Source organism: Crocodylus porosus, unplaced genomic scaffold (genome assembly GCF_001723895.1).
Source record: "Crocodylus porosus isolate Cpor-Errol unplaced genomic scaffold, CroPor_comp1, whole genome shotgun sequence".
NCBI lineage: Eukaryota > Metazoa > Chordata > Crocodylia > Crocodylidae > Crocodylus > Crocodylus porosus.
In genome coordinates, this window is record NW_017728906.1 from 42,154,859 (window position 1) to 42,174,362 (window position 19,504).

A 19,504-nucleotide genomic window follows, 5' to 3' on the forward strand; every position below is an offset into this window, starting at 1 on the left:
CCCCCAGCAGCGCGGCGTGTGGCCGGCAGGAGAGGCTCCCCGCTGGGCTCCAGGACCCCCTACGAGAGGCTGCAGCCAGCAGGAGAGGCTCCCCAGCTCCAGCAAGGATCTGAGCAGCGACCTGAGAGGTTCCCAGCTCTGCTTCCAGCTCCTCCAATCACAGGTCAGGCAGCTCAAGTGAGGCTGGAGCTCCAGGAAGGTCAAAACCCCTAACAGCTTGGAGCAGCACCAGGACTGGTGGCTGTGTCGTAGAGTTCCTACCTACCATGTGGGAGATCTGAGTTCAAGTCCCAGGTGGAGTGAGTGAGCTAGCTAACAGGGAGAAATTTTTCTTGCAGTGGAAATGTTTTCACCCTTGTCATTTGACATTTTGTATTTTGTACCTTTCGTATTTCCCTAACCAGCATGGTTTGTTCTGCTGTTTGTGTTTTACATTTTGGTTAACCCTGTCTTTTGCCAACTGGATGAATGCATCTATGATTGTAAGTGTCTAACCTTTGCTGAATCCTGCCCCCTTGGGGCATTGTTGTATCCCCTATACCCTCTGGTTTATACTGGTTATGTTCCCAGCACTGTTCTGTCATTAAAAGGTATATGGTTAAGTCTCCATTGGTGGTCTGGCTCTGCTCTATAGGGGGAGGAGAGTCCCTACACCTCCCACAGTGCTTGTGCACCTGCTTTGAACCCTTCAATTGGAGAGGGGGTACCTCTTGGAGTACCGCCCAGGTTACATAAGCCTCAGTCTGTCTGTCTGTAATGCTTTGCACTCTGATTGGTTGTTTCCGTCAGCCAATCAGAGTGTGAATACAGCATTTGGACAGGAGGTGGTGGTAGAGTGGAGTACCACTGTGATGGTGGAGACACAGGGGATGGAGCGGGGGTGGCAAGGCCAGCACAGCTGGTCTTGACCCTCCTGCCCTGCTCCCTGGAGGCAGTGGCAACGGTGCAGACAGAATTGGGAGGGCAAGGTTAGCACAACTGGCCTTGCCCCCCCGCCCTGGCTCCTTGGAGGTGGTGGCAGCAGCAGCATGGGCAGAGGGGGCCAAGGCCAGCAGTGCTGGCCTTGCCTCGCCCCTCTCCCCCAGTGTTCTCTGCAGGTAGCACATATGGAAGAGGGGGACCAAGGCCAGTGCTGTTGGCCTCGACCCTTTTCTCTCTTCTACGCTGCTCACTCCCAACACAGGGGGTGGTGACAAGCAGCAAGCCTGGGCCGATGCAGGAAGGGGGACGGGAGCATTGGCGCCATGTGTGCGTGTGCACCTGCCCACCCCCCCTGCAGCAAGGCCAGTGCCTCTGGCCTTGTACCCCCAACCCTGCAGGCAGTGGCGACGGAAAGGACAGAGGGCGGGCTGGCCCTGTCCCCCCTGCTCCCTGTAGGCTATGAAAATGGAGAGGATAGGGAGGGGGGCAAGGCTGCTGGACATGACACCCTGGCCCTGCAGGTGGCAGCGATGGACAGACACGAGGGCAGTGCAAGCAGATGGAACGAGGCAGCCTGGCCCTGGCCCTAGCATGGCAGGGGTGGGAAAAGGGGTAGCAGGCCTGGCCGTGAAGGTGAGGGGTGGGGAACTGGGGCTGGATGCAGGCTGCTGTCCCCGGCTGCCCCCCTCCCTCATTCTTGATGGGCAATTGGCTAGTATGATGCATAAGATCTCAGGAACAAAGAAAAGACAGAATTTCATTATTTAAGTAACCAAGCAACACATTTAACTTCAGTTAAATTTCTAAAGAAAAAAGGTCTCAGAATCAGGAACATTGTTAATCTGTATTTACAATCCACAGTCATTTAAGTTTCAATCAGCTTATTAAACGACCTATCAGGTGGATCTGAAAAAAAAAAAAAAATCAACATCAATTTGCACATTATCTGGGAAGTCTAGGCCGCTGACAGACATGACCCCCCCCTCCAACACCCCCCCCAGTGCTTTACCAGAAGCAAAAGTGTGTCAATTTGACACAGCCCCCCACCATCTGTATATAGATTGGGCACTTCAGCAGGGCTTTTTGGTGCTTTTATCTAATAGCTGATTCAATCAGCTATTAGATAAAAAACACCAGTAAGCCCCGCTGAATGTGCAAGCTATACAGACACTGGGCAAAGGAGGTCAAACTAACGCAATGCTCCTTATGGGCATACACTGTGTTTAGCACAGGGGTATGCCAAGCTGAAAGTAAAGTGCTATTTTGTTTGTTTTTTCACATCTATAAACAGCCTTAATGTCTTACAGTTTACAGGAATCCCTCAGCGAGGAAGTAAAGTACTGGGTTGGGTTTCGTGAGACTTGGGCTGTATTCCAGATTCTGCTACAGCTTATTTGACCTTGAACAAGTTATTTAATGTTAATATAGGCAAACCACCTAAACCGTACCCAAGTATACTTACAAGTCCCAGTCAAGATACGGAGTGGGATTTACAGTCCAAACCAACGATATCCATTTAATTTAGGCTCCCAGGGTGTTTTAAGACTGCTACTGTATGGACAATTTGAATTGCTCAGGCATGTCAACTCTACCTACTACCACCCCATTTAGATGCTTAGGGACCAATCCAAATCTTGCAGCCACCTCTCAGGGTTTCAAAAATCTGAATGCCTCAACAGTCTACAAAGTAGACTGCTGGGGAACTCAGGCCTCCATGTTCCCTGTAGATCACCATGGATTGGTGGCACTCAGGCTGCAGGGCAGCTTTTTGGGAAGCAGCCAGGGATCCTACAACAAAGGAGACCAAACTGTTACCACCACAGGAATGTTTCAGTGATTCATCACATTCATTAATGCTTCTGAGTTACTGAGCATTGTTTAGAACCTCTAATAAGAGGTACTAACCAAATGCACAGTAACTAGTTACTGCGCAGTAGCACCAGCACATGGTTTTTTAGCGATGCTTACTGCACATCAGTCTAATAACACTATGCAGTAGACTATCAGTACGGTTAACAACTGCTATGTTACTGCGCAATGTTATTAGGCTAATGCACAGTAAGCATCTTGTGTAGATGCACCCAGTATTTCTTAAATAAAACACGCAGAATTTCAGTTCTGCAAAGATTTTTCTTTTCTTTTTTTTGGTGGGGAAAGGGGATATGGCAGGGATCAGGTAGGAAGGAAGGTCCCAAAATTAAAACCTATAAAACCCCTCTAAAATATCTATTTTTTTTTGCTGAACATAGTTTTTCAGTGACCATTATATACTAATAGCAGCAGCATCTGGGTTAATTATATGAGCTTCTCTGGTAGAATATTCTAAACACGTCTGTAATACAAAAAGAAAGTGCCATCTTTAATGTCAATGCACAAAATCTAAGCAGAGCAGCTTCCCAATGAACTGCCTCTGATGACCCCTTTTGAATAGAATTTAGATAAAGTAATTTACAACTGTTTAATGCCTCTTAATTTCATTGTCCCAGTTACTGGATGTGACAAAAAAGACTAAGTTCTAGCATACCGTTCTGGTGGGGAACTTTTTGGGGGACTCAGTGTGAACATACTTTCCCATAAATAGTTCCAGTAAATACTTTTATAAGCAGAACACCTTTATGCCCTTTTCACCCAAGGGACAGATGGCAGTCTAGGCCTGACAGCAGGCTGCAGACTGCTCTTTGATTGATTTCCTGTGATTTTATGCTTTGTCTTATTGGGTTAGTTTTGACTCCAGGTTAATCTTATAGTTTTGTAATTTTTCTGTTGCAAGCATGGCTAACTGTGTCAGAGGAGAAAAAGTGAGGCTCTGAGAGAACTGAGTAGAAAAAAGGCAGTTCCAGGGAGGATGCAGTAAAGAGAAAGTCCCAGAGTGTAGAGAAAGGAATAGTCCCAGGGAGGAGAGAGTAGAACCTGAAGAAAAGAGGGAACTGCAGTGGCACAATAAGATGGTGTGTTTTGAAGCAGTCTGCTGTGCTGTTTGGGACATCAGCACTCCAATCCCCTCCACTTAGGAAAAAAAAACACTCCCATTCCTAGAAGTTGACCAAAAAGAAGCTCTTTGAGGCAGGAGTGCTGCAGATCACTGGGAAAGCCATGCCAGAGCTAGCTTCCAGGAGCCCTTCAGGAAAGGGAGACCAAATAAAGCTTCTCCTTGGGGAGTCATGAGGCAGAGTCTCCCTTCAGAAGTGGCATGATCTGTGATACTGAATACTCTGCTTTGTACTCCTGTGACACTAAGCATGTTTTTTAAAACAATCTTTCCTTTGTCGATGTTAACCACCTTGCTCACAAAGTTATCTAATTCTGAGCCACTGTAATCAAGCATAGCTTGACTTCTATCAGATTTCTAAATTCTCATTTAACTAATACAATGTTTAGGAATAGCCACTGGTCTTAACATATCCAAATGCCATTTTTCCCCAGGCTGCCACTATCTTTTTGGTTTCCTACTTATAAATTATATTTCAGGTACTACACCATGAACAAAAGAAAAGAAAAGATTCCCTTCAGGCTTCCAAGTACCAAAAAAGAGTTGAAAGCAGTTAGTAGAGATTGGGAGAAACATCTGGCTGCAAGTTTCTAATCCCTCTCAGTTACCGTTCTTGATCACAGCAGGTTATTAAACACCCGTGAAGATGATTAATGAAAATACATATATTTGAATACTACCTTCATTAAGCGTCAAGGATACGTTATATGACATACAGTCAGTAGCAAAGTGAGGGGTAGCTGAATGGAACACCAGCCCTGGGCACCAGCTTAGAGGAGGTGCTATCACTGCTGTCGCAGTTGCACCCGCAATTGGGGAGCTCGTAACACCACAGCCGCAGCTACAGGAGCCCCTGGGCAAACAGGTAAGCACTTGATCCCCCACCTCCTCCACCCAGGGCACCACAATTCCTAGTTACGCCTCTGCATACAAATAAACCTAATCAAAAATGTGATTTTATTTATAATGTTTGACACATTGTGCATATACACACATGTGCGCATTATGTGCTGAATGACTCCTTTGCTCCAGATGACCCTTAACCTGCTACTGTTAGCTACATGAAGTATAGGAATGAACACAAGATAAAGTATTTTTGTTTACCTGAAATATCAGCTTCAGGCACATTGGACTTCTTGGGCTTTTTATGTGAGAAAACAGCACTGGGAGACTTTGAAGCGAGTCTGTTCCCTTCTTTGTCATATTCCATCACAACTAAACACATGTCTGTAGTGGGAGAAAAACAGTTTCTTTTTGTTCTTTTCAATACCTGACAGTGTCAAGGGCAACACCTACAGATGCTGCCAGCTATACTAACATAGCAGGTCTTCAACAAATACTTTCTCAAAAATTCCTAACAAAGGTGAAACTCCATATATGGCAGAATGCCTACCAGTGTAAAACTGAGAAATACACAGGTGAGAATACACTTAAAAACAATGAGTATGGATACTTGTATAACTGTATACATATATATTCCTTTAGAAAAGTATGTAAATCCTTCAAATCTTGATTAGGCAACAGACCACTGACTATCAATTCTTGATGACCTGAAATTATTTGTATGAGAATAATTTGCAGGCTCATGATATTAAATCTGATGTTTAGCAGAGTTGGAGCTTCAGCCAAATACCTAAAAGGCTGGAGAGAGGGTATTCAGTTTCAGCTCATCATAACACATCTACAAAATTAACCTACTCTGGAGCTTTTTTTACTTAGGAAAAAAAAAAGGAAGACTTTCTTTGCACCTGCTGTGGAAACAGCTTGTGACAAATAATAAATACTGGCCAAATGACCTAAGCATCTTTGCAGCCTTATAATACTTCAGGCTGCACTCTCAAAAAACAGTCACAAAGTGTACTGATGACACTGGCATATCACCAAGCCATTCACTACTCTGTAAATTATACTCAACCTAGCAACTGCACAACAATAAAAAATGCTCTGTAATGCTAAAAGGTCTTTGTTTAAGATACAGAAATGTACAGGTAGAAGAAAATTGAGGAAAGACATAAAAGCTTTTGTGTCAGTTTAAATCACTCTATTAAAGCAGTCTGCCTTTCTCTGCAAATAACTCAAGTAATCATGTGGAATAAAAGCCCTGTTTGAACTCATCATTTTGTTTCAGAGGGCAAGATCGTTGAAGATAGATGCATTTGCCTGCAATTATACAGCATCCTATTGAAAGGAAAGGATGCTTTCACTGCAATTAGAAGGGGATCATTTCTTTAGTGATTCATTTATGTTTCAGTTATATTGGCATTTGGACTTTTCAGTGAAGAGCCTGCAGCTAAGGATCATCTTTTCCTGTCTGTTGGATCCTAAGAGCCTGGAACTATTAATTAGGACACGTATTTTTTCTTTTACTTAAAGATGCTGCTACTACATGATGCTGAACCTGAGCGTTTGTCTTTTAAGATGAAACCTGCATGTGAGATGGTTTGATTTTCACATCTTATCCATGCAAGGTCAGGGCCAGCACTTGAGATATTCAGCAATTCTCAACTGCCACAGCACTCACAGAAGTGATCACATGTAGCAGGATTTGACACTGGGGGAGAGGGAGGGTGGAATTAAAGAAGCACCAAAACATACCATTGGCAACAGCAGTAACCTGCTTTAGCACTGGCTTTTCCATTTTTTTGGCATAGAAAGCTGCATACCACACTCGCAACTCTGTCCCCGGTGGGATATCCCGGGAGGTAGTGAAATAAATATCGCTGTCATGCTGGAAGGCAGTCAAGTTCTGGTGTTCATATTCAGTGGCTGGCCGCACCATCATCATCCAATTGCAGTCATCTTCATTAGAGGTATCAAAATAAACCAGAGGCCCATCCTTCTGGAAAACCTGCAACAGCAATGGAAACAGAATGCACACTGTAATAGAGACCCTTTAGTCCCCATAATAAGGAGGAAGGGGAAGAGAATGGCCCTTTAAAGAGAATGAGAACAGGTTGAGGCACCACCACTTGGAGAAATATAAAAGGGCCATGGCAGTGTTTATTTATTTGATGTATAAGGAGCAGAAGCACTCCAACAGCTAAAGAGAACAGACTTCCTGCCAAAGAAGGCCTGAGCAAAGAAGTTGGAATACTACAAGGAGGACTAGGTGCAAGTAAGCCAGTGGGAAGACTAGGCCTACACAGGACCTAGCTGAAGGACACTGCAGAAAGGAAGACCAGCCATAAGAGATCTTGCACCAGCAGTATGCCAAGCCAGAAAGGGCCTGTCACCCCAGGACAGAAGGTAAGGGCATGGAAAGCAGGCAGGAAAACAACAAAGGACAGACCTGCTGGATATGGACACAATGAGGCCTGCATTGTGTTTGGCCAAGGAGGGCAGTAGTTGTCAGTCACGCATACTATAAAGGTTACGAAAAATAATGGCTAAGAATAAATTAGAATGTATTTTGTGCTTTTAGGATAAAGACTTAGAATACTTCAAGCACAAATTAAATGTCAGCACCCAGATATTTAACCCAGCATGTGTGACAGATATTACCTACATTTTACAGTTAAGTAAACTGAGACAAAGTCACATAGCAAGTCACAGACAGAATGGAAATAAACAAAAGCTTTGGCTCAAAGGAACCTGCTTTAGCTAACTCAATCAAAATTACTCACTGAAGAATGGAATGCCAATTAACCTCTTTATTCATGAATGATGGGAAGCCAGGAGAAAAACCAGAACACCAAACAACAATCAACCCTTGACTTTGGTTTCTACTTATTTCTAGATCTTTATTTCTGATGAGATATTACTGGAAAGGTAAGACTGGACTGAAACACTCAAAATAGGTTTTCACAGACTTTTAGAAGGTGTGAGAATGAAACAAAAATGAGAACACACTTTTGTTGTGGTTTTTGTATGATCATAACTTAAGTACCTGGAAACGCAAAAGGATTATCTGCTTTTCTGATTGTGTATTAGGAAAACAGGATCAAATTGAACTGCCACACCAAAAAAAAAAAAAAGGAAGAATTTTCATCATCATCCTTCTCCATCCCCCACCACCAAGTGTGTAAAGAGAAGTCAAATGGCAACTATCATCCCTATCTTTCACTTGCTGTTGTAGATCTTCTCTGATCAGATGGAACAAAGCTGCTTTAGCAATGGCTATACTAGGCAGGATGCCTCACTAGGTTGGGCCACTGTCTGCTCCCCTGGGGATGCCACAGAAATACTCATTTAGGTTGCTTAACGTCAGATATTATCAAAAGCTCTCTCAAATCTATCCATTTCTTTCCATAATGCTTGTACTATATTGCAATTGTGCTCACGATGACCTTAGAACTAACTTCACATCAGTATCATTGTGCATGCATCATATTATACCTTCAATAGAAAGGCTGACTCCTTTTCCAGTTTGGCAACTCGCTTAGACTCAAATGGGCCAAACTGGGTACGTTTGACCAACTGAGTCAGTGCAAATACACCTTCAGTCCCATCTTCAAGTTGTCTTATCTCCAGGTTGGAAGGCAGAGATGACCTAAAAATTGAAGGAAAAAAACCCCCAAGAGAATAAAAAATATCAGGAAAATTAGCCATACATAAAAAAAATTCTCTCAGTGTCCAAAGGGAAGAGAAATAAGTCACCACTCAGCTTCCCAATGCTGCAATGTCAGGTTGTTATTACTCCAGTTTCCAATAGAATTTTTGAAGTCCATAATGAAAACACTTCTACTGCTCTCAATTTTTTTAAAAGCTTTGTCTCAATATGAGTTGCCAGTGCCCTTTTATAATTCACTGCTTTCAAGATATTTTCCTTTTTAATCAGAATCTTTCTTATTGCTGAGGTCAAATTTGTAAACCCTACTGTTTCCACTCTTCTTCCCAATTCCCTTCCTAACACGTCAGCAGTAGCTAGCCTTCCTTCAGATCATCAGTGCTTTTGTCATGGACACCTTCCCATTTTAGCAAACTGGGCCTGTGAGAGGAACCATATTCAAGAAACATTTCTTACTATTTATAAAAAGGGGTCCACCTTTGAAAAATAATTTCTTGTGACAGAAGCCATCATACTACCTTGACAAAGCTGTATGAGTGCCAGACAGATCCTTTTGAACCAATTTAATTTCTGGTGATTTAATCTTGGCCTCCCTCATCCCCTCATGAGTGTCCTCAATAACACAAGCTCTGCGGTCACAGGAAAACAGCAGAAGGGATGCTCCCTGCAGCACCAGTCCCTCCATCTGGGGGCCAGATTTCTGCATGAGAATGTAGGCAGCTGGTAACACAACTACTGCTGTAATTACTGCCTACTGCATCCCCTCTTCAGCTGCAGGGGGAGTGAGTCAATTGTGACTCAGCTTCAGTAACAACTGCATTACTAGAGCCAGAAGTCAATAAGTTCTTTCTCCTTCTGTTACCTAGATATGTGGGGTTACTACATTTCCAAAATCTACAGGATCCCAATTCCCACAACTCTTATCAGAAGTACTGATGCCTGGAGTACCTCAAAAGGTTTCCTTCCCCTAGGCTTCTTTCCAAGGATACTTCCCAGATGAGAAACAATTTGGCTCTTTTGTCTACAGAACATTAGTTTTCAAAAAGTTATGCTTTCAATTAAAAGTTTACCTTAGAGTAAAATTGATAAGGCCAACTGATTATAAAGGCTATGCCCAAAAGAATTATTTCCAAACATGTTTAAAAGTACACTTTAGCTGCCTTTAGAAATAGCCCCTACAGTAACTGCAACCCCAGCTTCTCATTACCGTGCATGAGAACATTAAAATGAAACCAGTTACAGACTACAGTAACAGGAAAAGGGTGAGACTGATTAATCTATTTTCCTTGTCTAGGCTGAGATTACCAAAAATAAACAAAGTGTATATGGCTTTTATCGGCAAGCAAATAAGATGAGTTTAAAAAAAACCAAAACAACAACAACCCTTTAGTTTTAGTAACAAAAGGTGTTATTTATTATAATATAGTAAAGGACACTTGCTTGGATTTTAACACTTCTCCCCTTGTCCCCTCCTTTTTCTCTTTTTTTAAAAACAAGACGGCCTCACTTAATCCTTTCAACAGGATACATTTCTCAGTTGTACTGCAGCCTTCTCGCTTGACCCTTGACAAGTTACTCCCTTTCACCCCAAGTGCCCGAAGATAACCCAGAGATGGTAATAAAATTCTTCCCACATTTCATCCATTTTGCCTTGACTGCAAGCACTCCAGGATAGGGACTCCCACTTATTAATAGATATTGACGAAATAATTTCAGTTGGGATATGTTTGTGAAACAGTAATCCCTGGCAGTATGAATAACAGGCGTTCGTTCACCCTTCCCTCTACAGAGACGTCACAAAGAAAAAGGAAAGAGACAGTTGAGCTGTCATCAAGCCTCTCTGGTTCTGATCAAAGATTCACTGCATTGCCCCCACTGCCGTGTCTTTGAGACCAGTCTTCTTCACTGAGTTTCTATGTTTCTAGAATATTTCAAAGATACCTCAAAAGTGAATTATCTTTTCCAGAGGAAAAAAAAATATTTCTCTTTAAGATATACATTTTGGTGACATTTAATGATTCTATGTAATACTGTTTTATCCTAACTCTGAATTTAAGTGGGTAGTTTCTTTTGGGAAACATAAACAATTCTGCTATGTTGTTATAGGTTGACAAGATTAGGATTTAAGATCACTCTTAAAAACCTATAAAAATGGGAAAAAATCAGTGGCTTTGCTTCTTGTGGTGGATAAAGGACAGATGATGAATGAAGTACTGTAGCACCCACACTATCACCACTGGAAAATGCTGCACCATTCTGAATATGTCAAAATGTGGTGTGATGTGCTTAAGATGGGAAAAACAAGAAAATGTGAAAGGTACTCACTGTTTTTAAGAAACCATCCCAATTAGCAATCTCACCACAATTGCCAAGGTATGAATAAGCAGGGAGACTCTTGTTTCAAAGCAACAAAGTGCTTGAACACATGCTTAACTTCTTTGTTTCATCATGGTCTGTCTGTTTTGTAGACAGAGATCCTCATTTTTTAGGTGTCAGTCTGGCGTATGCCAAACAGTAAATTAATTTTAAACAAAGGAACTGCAGAGCCATGCTAAAGTTACTTACCTTGCCCTACTCAACACAAAAGAGTCTTTGACTGTCACCACTGGGCCCAACTCGGGACATTCTGAATCATGATACTGACCACAGTCCTCACACCCTGTAAGGAAAAAGACAGCATATACAGCTTCAAAGAAATGCTATCCTAGGAATGTTGCCTTTTATTTAGGAAAGTCAGATACAAAATTCAAGCATCAAACTAAGTAAATTAAATAAGCTCGTCATTTCTACTGCCTCAGAGGATATGCACAATTGAATCAAAAGCACTGTCCAACACATATGCAGGATTGGGAATGAAATGTCATAGATGACAATGCACTTAAAAAAATTTAAGTATCTTCCCAATGAAAATATTTTCAAATCAACCCCCAGTAAATGCTTGGTATAAAAATAGTAGGACAACAATGTTTTAGCCAACAAAGCTAGGAAAAGCATTCTTCTGTTCAAAGGATCCATGTTTTTAAGGCACACATGCAGAAGAACCTCATATATTCTTAGACACTGAAAACACCCTGGCCCTACTGAAGTCAATGACAAACACCTCATCAATTTCAACAAAGCCAGGAATTCTCTGGATGTACCAGATTTTCCCAAGTTTCCGCACAGTACCTAGTGAGAAGATCCTTAGCTTTTATTACATGGCTACAACATCACTCTTACACTGCCTTTTATTACCTGGAAGTCTCATTCCCAGTGTTCACAAAAGTGAACACTAACATACGATTTCTTTTAAGATTATGCTCTAACAAAAGCTTTCTATGTTTAGCATGCAAATTCTCAGTATCTAAAATTTCTGCAAAGATATTCAACATCTAACACCACAACATGTGGCTTTCTTTAATTCTTATTGTCCACCACTACTCTACTAGGGAACATAAGAAGCACATGGACATAAGAACTCTCTTTTGTGGACAGACAATTAAAGTGGGGTTTAAGTCATAACACTACCATGCAACATATATCTCTGAAATGTACCGGATGCCATCTGGCATTTTTTTTCATATGATGACACCAGAGAATAAAAAGGCTATTTAAAAGGAGTGATATTTTGGTAAGTACCACCACTAACCTTCTTTGATCAGTAGTGCTCACTATGTGTGGTACTTAAGGGTGCAAAGGCTACAGAAGCATTATAAAACCAGAGACAGATGCAAATTACCTTGAGGAGTATGCAGGAAAATGCAGGGTTAGCAGTGATGATGGTTTTTAGAAGCAAGTTTATGGTCAGAAGAAAGACTCTAATCAGTAAATATTTTTACAATACTCATAGAAATCAAGGGCTGGAAGAGACCTCGAAAAATCATCAAGTCCAACACCCTGCTTTGCGAAGGAAAACTGCTGAGATCAAATGATCCTAGCAAGGCATCCCTCCAGTCTCTGCCTAAAGACTCCCTGCACCACCTATTCCACTATTTGTACAGTGCAGTCTTCCCTCTCACCCTGATCTTATAGGGGCTCATAATTACTAACAGTAACTATTATTATTATTAAATTGTTAAATTCTATTAATAACTTATCATTAACCCTCGATTCCTTGCAAAATAGATAATCTACCCAGCTCTTAAATGGATATACTGAGGCACAAAGTGAGTGTTAGCATCAGAAACCAAATACACAAGTTCCAGTTCCCAGCTTTAATTACTAGGCTACAGCTCCCTTCAAAACATACTTCTATTCTGTAATGATGTCTCATTTTTGTTCCAACTGGAATCAAAGAGATGGACCTTTTGTGCATTTTCTCAGCTACATCTGCATAGTTTTCTGCCAGAAAAGGGGGAAAACATCGTTGTAGAGTCACCGTACCCGCTGAAGAGCACAGTGTGTTCTATTCTGTTTCATGCTTATCAACAAAACTGTCAGCTGAGTTCTGATTCTACAGTGTTTACTTCTGATGAGGCAGCATGAAACAGAAAGACAACAGCACAATTTTCAGGCTCCAGGCTGAGCATGTAGCCCTTCTGGCATTTTAGAAGCATGCTATTTAGTTGTGAACTGAGCTTAATGCAACATGAAGCTCAACAACAGCGAGCAACTTTGGAAGCCCAGAACATCAGATACAAAAATCAATTATTTCAGAAAACTCGCATAGAAACGAAGAAATGCCACAAATTCAACTCCCATGTCCCATTTGGGTATGGGGAGAGCAGGTTACTTAATGCACACTATTTGTGCAATTGGCAAGGTGACTGCCCCCTTGCTAACCCACAGAGGTAAAGATCGTTTGCAAGACTTTCTGGTCTGCTCTGGCTTCTACAGCACTGAAGCTCTTTTTGTGGAAGGTTAAATAGAGAAGCTTAATCATGAGACTAATAGCTCACATAAATGTTAGGGCAGCACTGCCTTAGGAGAGGAACCCCAGCAAACTTTCACCACTGGGATGATGCCATAGAGTCAGTGATTAGAGACCATTCCCTCTTGTCCTGTGGAGCCAAAATCCTGAAGAGCAACAAATGGGCTGCAAGATGAAGGGACCATCAAGGCCACACTCTTTGCTTTTGCTTTCCCCAGCCTGGACCAGACTCAGGACTCCTTTGGTTATATAAGCGTAACCCCCTGATCAGCATGGTCTACAAGTTCCTTTCTGTATCAGATCCTCAAAGGACATGAGGATGTTGCAGCTCCAAAAGACAGGGTGACAGGTTTCTAACCAAAACTGAATTTTGTCATTTTCCTAGCTCTGAAGCTCCATGAAATAATGCCTGGTGCATTGCCCAATAAGGCAACCACCACCACATAAGCAAAAGGCTCAAATTGACCACTGACAACTCTGGGGGTTTTCAGTCTCCCCATAGCCAGTTATGAAAAATATTAATTCATGTCTAGAGCCATTTCAGTATATTCTTCCTCTCCCCTTCCAATAAAGTATTCACGTTCTTAAAAACTGGAAATTTCCTTCTATACTTGGGATTCACTTACATAATTAACTTTACAAATAAATAAACAAAAGGTAAGTTTGTTTTCGGTTCAAATTTAACACAGGGTACAGACAAGTCCCATCCTGATAACTACATCACATTCTTCTTCTAATACTTACAAATAAACATCGTTTCATCACTGCCATCTTCTGCCATTTCTGCAACCTGTCAAAAAACAAAAGGAAGCTGAGCATAATGAAACTCCTTATTTTTATTACACTAATAAAACACCCACCTATTAACCTATAATGTTAACTGAACCATGCGAATATAGAGGCTGCTGAACCCTAAAAAGAAGGATGCACATGAAAGGTAAAACGCAAATTAAAGATACTATTGATTCAAGTAGTGACTATTAGTAGTGCTGACAGGACAAAGTGGCGCTTCCTTCTCAATCATGGAGTCCAACATCGTGATGAGAAATGGTCACTCGAATTACAACAGAAACATGACCACAGGAAACAGCCTGTCAAGTACAGTCCCTAATGCCATGCGTACCTGTGACCACTGTGGCAGGACCTGCAAGTCTAACATTGGTTTTTACAGCCACAAGAGAAAATGCACCACCCTCAGCAGAATAGCTGCAATATCCATCATCATTCACTGACGAGCAGATGCCATATATTAGTAACATTCTTTCTACAAGTTTCAGGCCTTTTCCTAACCACTTTGGTTTATGAAGCATTTTAATAAAGGAAACAGAAATTTATTATTTTAATCCATACAAGCATTTGTGAAAAACATGCTCATATCAGCTTACATCACAGTTTTATAAGGACTGCTGGCACATAAATACAATGGAATATTAGTTTTACGGCAAAGTCATTTTTCTTCCCAACACTTACTTCAGATAGTTTTAGTGGACATGTGGGACTTTTAATGTATTCCACTTTAAAATGACTTTTGTGTTAACTGCATTCCACTATAAATTATAATAGTAAAATGAGTTCTAATGATGGGTTAACTAAAGCAATGTTAAAAAAAAAAAAAAAAGTATAGGAGGGGCACCTAGGAAATATTTTAAATGTGCACTGATTCTTCGATGAAGCATACCTAAATATTACACAATTTAAATTCCAGTGATCAGAATGCAAAGGTTTTTTTTACATATATAGTAAAGAGATCATTACATCTTTAAATCTTATATCTTTAAGAAGTCCACTGAAACATGTGCTGGCCCAGAAATATATCCAAAGCCTCAGAGTTTGTCATCTTTAAAGACAATGTCAGCCTAATTTTTTTTTAAGATACAAGCATGCAGAAAATATGAATAAGATTTGCAATTTTAGACACTTTATGCATTCCATTCATAACCTTATGATATGTTCAATTTTGTTCAAATATTTTCATTAGAGTCAAGAGGGGTTCCCACTGACTTAAATGGATTTTTAATCAGTCCCTTACTGCCCCAAACCAAAACACATTAAGTAGTAAAGATCTGCATTAAATTCACAGAAGCTAGGATTTTCAGAGCTGGGGCTTCTGTTCTGTACCAAACACATAATTTACACCTGTATCTTATAATGTGGTATGTAACTTCACACATCTCTCCCCCACAATTCTCAGCCAGAGGCTCAGGCATGAAGTAAAAGCTTTATTTCTCCATTGCTTTTTCTTCACAGGCCTGGAACGAGAACTGTCAGCTAAGGTGTGGCCCCAAGGTCACCTCATATCATTCTTCCCTTCCACCTGGTCCTCCCCAGTCCTATTATGAGTCAGGCAGGAGCTAAAGATCCATACTGCCAGCCCCATACTCACTCTTACAACTGGAGAGGGCAAGCTTAGAGGCCCACTCATGTCCGGTTTGTCAACCATGAGTCACACAGATGAGAAGCTGAGATTCTAAGAACTGCAACCCCAGATACAGAGAAATTAATGTATTTTTTTCATATGATGACACCAGAGAATAAAAAGGCTATTTAAAAGGAATGATATTTTGGTAAGTACCACCACTAACTTTGGGGTAGTGGATCATGAATGCTTTTGCAACTGTGGCGCAGAGAAAAAGCTTTGGTGAACGGAAGACAGGAGTTAGCAGAAACAGAATTAAGTCCCAGGTCTCCTATGGATTTGTACAATTGCACTTAAGTCACATCATCTCTGTGCTACCCTATTTTTACTCATCTGTGAAATGAGGCTCATGACTCGTGCCCTCATTCATCAACTATTTTGAGATTTACAAATATAAAAGTAGTACGCATCTCTTGTCACTACTGCTTAAATAACTTACTGTGTGGCGGCAGCTGTTAGTTACTACCAAGATGTCACATAAAAATGGGCAAAGATAAGCAAAGTCTGGCAGATCTTTCCTTTCTCCTCTAGCATACAATAAAAGGACATGTTCTTCCACACTGGGGATGCAATTCTGCAGTGGTGGTTTTAACGTCAATGGCTTCCAGAGCCACCGCATGGGTAAGACCAACACCCAGGGTGTTAATATCGCCACCAAAGATGGGTGGTTTGGCCTGCAAGAAGCCCCACAGTCCAGATCCAGCCCATGGTGCTAAATGAGTTTGATATCCTTGCTGTACATGATCACAAAGAATAGCGATTCAACGAGTTATATTATACAGACTGCACCTTTGCATCAGTTTCCACACTTGGGAGGTTTAATTTTGTCCATGTAGATTTGGTTGAGGCATGCTGGTAAACCAAGTCAGCACTGCCACTGTCTGCACCAAACCTTTTGCGCAAGACAATTGGTTCCCTGGTCTGACACTACCAGCAAATTAAATTCAACAAATGTTTCTGGTAATTATAATTATTATGTACAACATTATGGGAGACCAACAATTGCTATGGTTTTAGGAACAAAGAGAAAACGAGATGCAGTAGCACACAGGGAAAGCACAATGGTGTAATGCTACCGTTTAAGGAGATGAAGATAGAAAATAGAGGTCACTCAAATACACCTCATTAAACTGATAAGAGAGAGGTGCTAAATCTCAGTTAATGTTTTACATTATCTTAATTTTCACCTCTCTATACAAGACATTTTTCATTTCCTACATAGCACACTGATTTCTGATGCATCAGAGGTCTTTTCATTAGTTCAGCACAATGACCTACTATGTTCTGCAAAAGAAAGAACAGATAATGCATTATGTATCAAGTAGACCCAAAAACTGCAGTGTAAACATATCCATTGGAACAGAGCTAATAAATACACCAAAGGGAACACCTGAACGTGCAGGTATAGTAAGAGGACTGCTCAAGGACTCCTGTAATTTGTACATTCATATATTCATACTAGATGTACAGGTTGACTACAGGTCTCTGTAACTTTGCTGTATGCAAAAGGCAAGGAAGAAAGAAGATCCTGAAAATTAGCTTTATAATTCTATTTTGACTTCATATGTCACTTTTCACCCAGGGATCTCAAAGATCCTTATAAATCACTATTATATTTTCACAATACTCTTCTAAAATAGGTATTATGACAACTCATTTTACAGACGATGAATCTGCAGAGTCACATTGCGAGTGGCAGAGCCTGACAGAACCCAAAACCTCTTACTCCTCATTCTTGCTTGGGACCAGATTCATTTCCTCTGCTGGTTGCTAACATTTAATCTAGCAAAGAAACCCACCCTGCTGCACATGATTAACTTCCTGCTTTGCAGAGATGATACGGATCTTCTGGGCATTCCAGAATTTTTTGTATATTATTGACAGCACTAATTAAGTGGCAAATACACTAATGAAGAACTAGTTACCTCTCTCTGTACATGAGGAGTTGCACAAAAATTCATTTTAGCTAAGGGAGTGAGGGTCAGATCAGAAGTAAAAAGTGCACTTTTGACAACATGAGGGCACCATATGCTTTAAGCAGAAACAGCAAGGAAAACATCAGCTGGATGAATGACCTGGACTCACGGAGCCATGCTTGTTTTGGGGATCAAGAACTGAAGGAACAATGTATGAATAGCTTGAGTTTCTTTAATAAATTATCTACACTGGTGGATCAAGGCATTCTATCAGGTCACTGCCCGCACAATTTTATCAGCTGGACATTTTCATGTAAGAGTTAGCAAAGAGCATTTGGCAGTTTGCATTTTCATCCCCAATGTAAGTAACTGTAACTAGTTGACTGAAAACCACCTTATAAATAGCCACAGGTTATCCTGCCACAGTGTGGCAAAGAGTGGGTACTGAAACTGGGAACAAACAGCATTTTTAACACTGTTCCTCTCTGACATGCAATCTCCAGTATTTAAGGCCCTGGAAGTTCAGATTCAGAGGCTGTGCCCCTAACTCCCGTGGCAGACTGTCAATACCTGTATTACGTGGATAACATCTATGGATAATGAGGTAGCACCTGACTCACAACCACGCTGAAATGAAAGAATGTAGCCGAAGGCAGTGCAGACCAAGGGTGGCTTGGTTTATTCCTCACTTCTGGGATTTGCTGGATGCCACAAAGGGCCAGGAAGGGACGTTTCCCCTTCTGCTGCTGCAAGTGTCTGGGGCATTTATTCACCTTCAGCACTGGGACTTCCCTGCAGTTGGGACAGGGGATTTTGACTGGGCTTTGCCAATACAACTGCTAAAACTAAAAAAAACTTCTCAAAACCCAAGGTTTCTGGCTAAAGGCTCTTGCCTCTGCTAAGGGTCATGCTAATCACCACATGAGGGGTTAGGAAGGAGCTTTTTATCTCCTGGTCCCCGCCTGGACTGTGCGCATGAGATGGAGGGGAGGGAGGTCAGCAAGGAGTCTGACTCCATCGTTACATCAGCATGGCCTGCATGTGCGAGACGGTGGTGGGATGCATTTAGGAAGGAATTTTACCCCACAGTTATGTCAGATTGGCATGGCCTGTGCCTGCGAGATGGGGTCGATTAGGATGGCATTTTACCCCACAATCAAACTGGCATGGCCTGTGTACGGTGTAGGCGGGGGGTGCCTTCCTCTCAGGCAACCCCCTCTCCTTGGGCTGTCTCTGGCATGGCTTTAACAAGCCAGCCCCGATGCCAGCACACCACCCGGCACGGCAGGCCCCACTGCCTTGCTCCTGCCCCACGAAGACAAGGCCAGGCAAACAGCACAAGCAGGGCCAGAGCAGAGCAGCCGGTTGGGCTGGTCCGTCCCGTCCTGTCCAGTCTCCTGCGCTTGCATGCGACCCGCCGGGCGTGGGTGGGGGCCGATTGGGAGAAGTCTGGTGCTGGGTGCACGGGTGACAAACCCACATGGGGCACAGGGGGACGAAGACGAGGAGGAAGGTGTGTGGGGGTTCAGCACTCGCTTCTCCACAAGGGGCCGAGCTGCTCTCAGATACCTTGTCACCTGCCCCCAGGACAGGGCACCCCCAGGGGTGGGATCCAGGCCCCCAGGGGTGGGATCCATCCTGAGGGCGGGATCCGGCCCCTGCAGAGCTGGACAGTCCAGAGGGCGTCGGAGCCGCCCGGGCACGGCGGGGAGGTGCAGCTGAGGTGCGGCTCCCTCTCCTCCTCTCAGCGCCTGGCGGCGGCAGAAGGCCGGGGGCCGGGATCCGGGAGCGGCTCCGCCGGGTTTTGCCTCGGACCCGCCCGGGCGGCGGGCGCTGAAACAAAGACCAGGCGGGCCGGAGACAAGGAGGCGGCGGCGGGAGCGGGGCCCGCGCGCCACGGGGCAGC

General features: G+C 42.6%; 1 protein-coding gene across 3 annotated transcripts in view; it reads right to left on the reverse strand.

The window, feature by feature from the left end:
• PRDM15 (PR/SET domain 15) overlaps window positions 1–19,504 on the reverse strand; it is a 59,539-nt gene that overhangs the window by 39,793 nt on the left and 242 nt on the right. For all 3 annotated transcript variants that reach the window (XM_019528980.1, XM_019528981.1, XM_019528979.1), the window contains exons 2-6: window positions 14,011–14,056; window positions 10,983–11,076; window positions 8,246–8,399; window positions 6,506–6,758; window positions 5,015–5,137 (exon numbers count right to left, since the gene is read on the reverse strand). In XM_019528980.1, the coding sequence (XP_019384525.1) occupies window positions 5,015–5,137; window positions 6,506–6,758; window positions 8,246–8,399; window positions 10,983–11,076; window positions 14,011–14,047 (661 nt within the window). In that variant the 5' untranslated portion in view covers window positions 14,048–14,056. The remainder of the gene's footprint in view (window positions 1–5,014; window positions 5,138–6,505; window positions 6,759–8,245; window positions 8,400–10,982; window positions 11,077–14,010; window positions 14,057–19,504) is intronic.